At 50.7% G+C, this 6,796-nt stretch overlaps 1 protein-coding gene across 5 annotated transcripts in view; it reads right to left on the minus strand.

The window, feature by feature from the left end:
* Positions 1–5,302, minus strand: part of BCL2L1 (BCL2 like 1) — a 46,210-nt gene extending 40,908 nt beyond the window's left edge. Inside the window, exons 1-2 of one of the 5 annotated variants that reach the window (XM_010960897.3) lie at positions 5,150–5,302; positions 2,942–3,617 (exon numbers count right to left, since the gene is read on the minus strand). In XM_010960897.3, coding sequence (XP_010959199.1) covers positions 2,942–3,505 — 564 coding nt within the window. In that variant the 5' untranslated portion in view covers positions 3,506–3,617; positions 5,150–5,302. Of the gene's footprint in view, positions 1–2,941; positions 3,618–3,703; positions 3,848–3,918; positions 4,841–5,035 lie in introns of those variants that run through there. The other 4 variants (XM_010960894.3, XM_074347092.1, XM_074347091.1 and 1 more) reach the window with 4 other exon arrangements.
* Between the last annotated feature and the right edge of the window lie 1,494 nt (positions 5,303–6,796).

Raw genomic sequence — 6,796 nt, forward strand, 5'->3', positions numbered from 1 at the left:
ACCCCTGATAACCCCTTTGAGTTTTGCCAATGCCAGAATCTACAGAGGCTACACCCATACCTCTGGGAACCTGTTCTTCCCGCAGTTTCTGAACCGCTCACAAAGGTGCTGCTCTTCCTGCAGCTCCTGAACAAGGCCAGCATCACAGATCCGAGCAAGCACCTTCACAGGCATGATGTGCTTGGCCCAACAGCATCTCTGGCTCACATGATTTCTCCTACCACAACCTGATATGGATGGAAAGAACTTAGGCTTTGGAATCAGGCCCACCTAGGTGTAAGTTCTCACTTAGTCACTTAACTGGCAAAGGGATACCTGGGGCCAGTCACTTAGCTACCAGGAGCTTCATATGTAAACTGGGAATAAACCCACCTACCTGAGAAGGTTATTGTATGGAATATATGAAATAGCATGTCATTTCCACGAGGGGAAGTACTGTGTCTGGCTTATGGCCAGCACCTAGCACATGCCCACCTCATAGGAGATGCTCAGTAAATTTTGGTTGCATAAGTAAAAGACCTAACACAATGCCTCATGCCTAAGATGTATTCCATAAAGGCTCATTTCCTTTTCCTTTCCTGTAGGGATGCTAAATTTAGAGCATATCCCAGGGTGGAATGGCTCATAACTCTTAAACTCATGGACTCCCCCAGCCACAGCCTCCAGGAAGGTTATGAGATGCCACTGCAGTAGCCAGTCTGTAGCTCAAACAGGACGATACCTGAGAGGGAAGTGGGCAGGTACCTTCTACCCAAAGGATCCCACGTCAAACGTTCTTTACCTCCTGGCCTCAGGGAGAATGTGTGCCCAGAAATGGTTCTGACATAACTGGCTCTTCTGCACACATCCCCTCTGTTCACCAAGAGGAAGTAACATATGGTATGTTGTCCAACTGGCTCTGACAATTCTTGAGCAAAGAGACAGAAGATGGAATTTCAACCCAGGATTGATCTAATGAACTTGCCAGATGCTGTGTCTAAAGCCTCTTTCCGTGTACAATACTGGGTGACTAGCAATTCTCTGATCCAGGTAGCCCTCTCAGAAGCTGGCTGGCAGACCAGGAACCTCTCCCACATTGCTTTTTGTTAATAGCTGGCAACAATCCACCTGGTATTAGGACCACTGGCCAAAGACAATAGTCAGGCGAAGTGGGCAAATGGCCCAAGTCTCTACTTGGAGATGCTTCTGAGGGTGTGTCTGAAGTGCTGGAATCCTGTCCCTCCTGTAATAAGCTGAACAAATATTTGCCCCAAAGAGAATCAAAGCAGGAGGGAATAAGAGAGGTCCTCACACTAACCAAGAGGAACTATTTAATCATTTATCCCCCCAGGGAGTTCATTTACAGAACGGCTTTCAAGTCTGGTCAGCCCAGGCTGAAGAGAGCCCTCCACCTTCACCTTCCCCAACCCTACCCCAGTCATCTGACCCCTACTGACTTGACCCCTTGGCTTACAAGAACCAACAGCGGGAAGAGTTGATGAAGTTGCAAAAAAAATGGGTGGGGTTCCAGGAGGTCCCCGGCTCAGTGGTAAACTGAAGTGCCTGCCACGCCTTAGGCCCAGCCTCTGGATAATTGCATTCTTAACATTCCTGAGTTCATGGTGCATGGCCCTTCCACCTCAGCTCCTTCAATAGATGATGAATTTTCCACAGCCAGCTCCATATTCTGGGTTTTCTGAGGGGAAGGAATACCTCTCATAAGCCCTGCACCTCCCCTAGGCAGGGAGATAAGCAAGGAGATAGGACTAAGTTCACCGCAAAAGAGCAAAAATAGCCTACAGTGACCACTGGTAAAGGCTCTCACCACTATCTCATCCTGACTTGGAGATAGGCAGGGGAATTCTCTTCCCTGGGAAAGGAATGAGGCATGACTCCCGGGCCCAGAAAGTGTATCTGGGACCATTAACAACTACTACAGCAAACTTGCTGGTATCAGTCAGTCGTCTCATATTAGCTCCAAGATTTACAATATCTGCAAGGCAAGGAGGGCTTGCCACACATTTTTAGTGGAAGAGACTGAAGGTAAAACTGGCCTGTCCAAGGTCACATGGCTAATTAAGTGACAGGGCTGGGACTTGCACCCGTGTCAGTTTCCTAAGTCTGCCACTGAATCTCAATGTCCCACAGAGCCCCAAAGACCGGGTTCTTGCTTTGCCAGCAAAACAGTGCTCAGTGAAGAGGCCCCAGGGCCCTGGCCAGAAAGCAACAGGCAGAACAGCTGGAGCTCCCCAAACGACCCCAGGCACTGAGGTGCAAAGTCCCTGGGCTTAATGCGTGTCTCAGCAAGAGCTCCGCAAACAGGCCAACCACACAGAAAGTTGCACACTTTAGAGCCAATGAACACAGGGGTGCAGGAGAAACACAATTGGCCCACCGTAACAGCTTACACCCTAAAATCAGACAATCCTCAGCCATCCAAGCCAGTGGAGCTCCTGCCTGGCCATATAAACCTGAAATAAAGGGAACTCAATTTGGGGGAGGGGAGCTCGGGACACCACTGACATCCTGTGGGAGTAAGATTGGAGAAGCTTGTGGGTCACTGATCCTCCCTATCTCCTCCAGGTGTTACACTCATCACCCCTTAGCGTGGTGAACCATTATGTCAGGGTAACAGGAACACTGGATTAACTTTCAACTCTCAAAAGTTTGGGACCAAATGAACACACAGACTATGTTTTCTTCAGCAGAGAAACTGGAACACAAGTATGAAAGAGTAGGGTCATGAAGATGACCAGAATGAAGATGTCTGGTCCTTGTGGAACTAGGTCATGTGTATTTTAGAACAGTTAACCTCTTGTGGTGCAATGAGGTCAGTACGTCTCCTTAACAATCAACATCTCCAATAATCACCCAGCACAACAGAAAGAGATACAGGGGAAAGGCTGTTAGAGATCTGCCAAAAGGTCAAGGAAAAGGAACACACAAGGGGCGTGGTCCTTACCCAGCCGCCGTTCTCCTGGATCCAAGGCTCTAGGTGATCATTCAGGTAAGTGGCCATCCAAGTTGCGATCCGACTCACCAATACCTGCATCTCCTTGTCTACGCTTTCCACGCACAGTGCCCCACCGAAGGAGAAAAAGGCCACAATGCGACCCCAGTTCACCCCATCCCGGAAGAGTTCATTCACTACCTGCTCAAAGCTCTGATATGCTGTCCCTGGGGTGATGTGGAGCTGGGACGTCAGGTCACTGAATGCTCGCCGGTACCTCAGTTCAAACTCATCACCCGCCTCCCTCAGCGCTTGCTTCACCGCTGCCATGGGGATCACCTCCCGCGCATCCAAGCTGCTGCTGTGGCCAGTGGCTCCATTCACCGCGGGGCTGTCTGCCAGGTGCCAGGATGGGTTGCCATTGATGGCACTGGGGGTTTCCATCTCTGATTCAGTCCCTTCTGGGGCTTCAGTTCTGTTCTCTTCCACATCACTAAACTGACTCCAGCTGTATCCTTTCTGGGAAAGCTTGTAGGAGAGAAAGTCAACCACCAGCTCCCGGTTGCTCAGAGACATTTTTATAATAGGGTTGGGCTCGACCAGTCCATTGTCCAAAACACCTGCTCACTCACTGAGTCTGGTCTCTGCTTAGTGGTTCTCTTCTGAGATCCAAAGTCAAGATGAGGTTCTGAAGAGAGAGAAAGAGCTTCAGGAAAAAAAAAATAATAGATGCATGCTATTTACCCTACAACACCCCATTCCCGCTCCACGTACCAGAACTGTGTTCTCTGTGGCTCTTAAGAAGGTCTAGGTCTAGCTTCCAAGGGACTTCAATGAAGTCAAATTGAAAGCACCAGTGGACTCTGAATCATTACACCGGTCTTTTTTTTTTTTTTAAACCCCAGCCACCCCCTTTTCTCCGAATTGTCTTCCTCAGAAAGTCACCCCCATGGGCAGTCTGCCCCAACCACAACCCCCGCACCACCTACATTCAAATCCGTCTCAGGCGACGGCAGGCAGGTGCAGCCCCCGGAAGATCTTTTGTATCATATAGGTCGGGAGAAGAGGTGGCAGCCGGGATGCCGGTAACTCAGCCGGCCTCGAGGAGGCTGGCAAAAAAAAAAAGGCAGCTCTGGCTGGAGGGATCATACGACCCGGCAGACCGAGAGCCCAGAAGGCGACACAGGAATTACGAAGCTTAGGAACCGGCCCCCTCGCTGGCTTCTTCCTCCATCGCCCAGATCGAGGGCGGCCGCTCAGCAGCCGCGGCCTCCTGCCACCCGGGAGCCCAGCCCCCTCGCTCTTGCACGCCCCTTGGCTCTCCGCCTCCTACTGGGAGCCAGGAGAACTCTCCCGGAGGTGGCTGGTGTGAGGTTTAGTTTTTGTTTTTTTTCTATTTAAGTACCAGCCCAGTGTGAGGCTTCCGAAACCCTGAAGGGACTTCTCAATGAGGCTCAAGGTTTCGATGAGGGACGGAAGGAGGGGGAAACTGCCTCGGATTTGCGGTCTGACTTCGGAAAGGCCATCCCCGGGCCTTTCTGGGAGGCTGAAAGCCGGGGACCCCCCAGAAACGCCGCTGGTTTTCTCTGAATTCCCCAAATGCCCTGGACGTGGCGGTGGCGGTGGGGGATTGCCGGGTCCTCCATTCCCCGCACGGACACAATGGCCGCCGGCGCCCTGCACAAAGACCGGTGAGGGTGAGGCGCCGGGCCTCTCCTCGGGTCAGCGAGAGGGGTTGAGGCCTGCTCGAGGGCCCCCACAGCTGAGATCACGTTTTCCTGGGGACAGGCCCAGGGCGGCTTCTTGGCGCCCCCGGGAAGGCTTGGGGGTCGGGGGCTGCACCTCTTCGGAGCCCGGGGTGGGTGGGCTGCGGCCTCGCGGCTTCCTCCGCGCGCTAGGCCGGGTACCCACCGGGCCACCGCCCCGTTGCTAGGCAACCGCTCTCCCTCAGGGGCGCCCCCTAGACCTTTCTGGGAGGAGGGGTCTCGCCCCCGGCGGCCCGCCCAGGCGTAGCCAATCAGCGAGCCCAGGCAGCACGGAAGCAGGACGGCGAGGGCTCCCATTGGGCGCAGCGCCTGCCACGCACAGGGGAGGCGGCACTCTCACCTGCGAGCCCCGCGAGCCGTTGGGGGCCACATCCCCCCTTCATCGGCCAGGTCGTTTCCAGACGCGAGCGCTCTTCGCGGCCGAGTTCTGCGCCGCGGACCCGGGCCGGCCTACCTGGCTGACGGCTCGCGCTGTCTCTTCCGAACGAACCGGCCTCAGTTTCCCCTGAAGAGACCCGGGGAACTTGCAAGCTCAGTCACTTCCGGTGCCGCGGCAGCGCGCGCGAGCCCGAGACGCAGAGGGAGTGCGCGCCTTGAGGACTGGCGTCAAGACCTGGGCGAGAGCGCCCCCTTGCTGTAAAGCTGGGGAATCCGGAGACGCAAAAAAAAAAAAATCGTTTACATTCACTTTTCCATCCATTCATACGCTTATTAAGTTTCATCCACCTGTCAGTTTGCATATCGAAAAAACATCGTGTTGTGGCTGAGAACCTTGTGTCTGAGATTCCAATTTTGCCAACTGGGGAAGTTACTCAACTGTTGTGTGCCTCAATTATCCCTAACTGTAAAATGAATAAAAACTAACCTTCCTCATTGAGTTATTGCCATGATTAAAAGAGTTGTTATTTGTGAAGTCCGTAGTATATGCCGCATTAACTCATTCAGGAAATGTTTCTTTGCGTTGCTGAAGATAGAGTTAGGAACAAGACAAGACGTGGCCCATGCTTTCACAGAGACTTAAGCCCTGTGAGATGGAGAGACAGTAAACAACTAGGATAATAACAAACAAGGTAATTTCAAATAGTTACTAATGCTATGAAGAAAGCAAATCAGGGTGTTGTTATAAAGAGGGTGAAGGAAGAGGTGCTGCTTTAGGGTGGGTGGTTACGGAGGTAAGCCCTACCCTCCCTGCCCAGGGAGGAAGTGAGGCATTTTTTTCAACAATTGTGCGTAGGGTGGCCAGGGATGCCCTCTTTGAAGAGATGACATAGAACCCAAGGCTTAAGCATAAGAAAATGCCAACTCATCGGAAGAGTTTAGAGAACATCAACCTAGACAGAGAGAACAATTTGTGCAAAATGTCCTCAGGCAGGCAGATCTTGGCACGTCCCAGAAGGTGAAGGAAGGTAGTGACGGAGGACACATGTGAGGCGAGAGGAGTTTGGAGAGTTGACTGTAGAAGTGAGTTGGACTTGATTGTAAACATTGAAAGGTGTCTTATTTTATAGTATTTAATCGATTAAAAATAGAATATTAAAAATATACCAAATAGCATAGAATTAAAAAGTAAGTCCTCATCCCACTCCTGCTATTCAATCCGCAGTTCTTGTCACAGAAGTCATCACTCTTAAGCCCTTTCCTCTGTTGTCTTTCAGCAGATGGTCCGTGTATTCACAAGCAAATTTATATATATAAAAGTTTTACACAGATAGTAGCATGCTATAAACACTTCTACATCTTTTTTTTTTCTGAGCTCTGTGCTTTGAGTCTGCCTCAATTTTTTAAATTAATGCACAACTTTTTAAATATACGCTTTAATTTATTTGCCCAATCCACTGTTTGGGAACACTTAGGTAGTTTCCAGTCTTATCTTATTACAATAAAGCTATAACTTGTCCATTTGTTATTTTGAATATGTGGGAGTTTATCTGTTAGGTAAATTCCTGGAAGTGGAATGACTGGTAAATGAGTATATTAATTGTCTTTGTTTTGTTTTAATGGATATTGGCAGAGTGCTCTACGTAGCAGTTGTACCAGTTTGTCCTCCCATCCATACTGTAAGAGACTGCCTCTTTCCTCACATTCTGAACTACGCAGTGTG

This window comes from Camelus bactrianus, chromosome 19, assembly GCF_048773025.1.
Source record: "Camelus bactrianus isolate YW-2024 breed Bactrian camel chromosome 19, ASM4877302v1, whole genome shotgun sequence".
Classification (NCBI taxonomy): Eukaryota; Metazoa; Chordata; class Mammalia; order Artiodactyla; family Camelidae; genus Camelus; species Camelus bactrianus.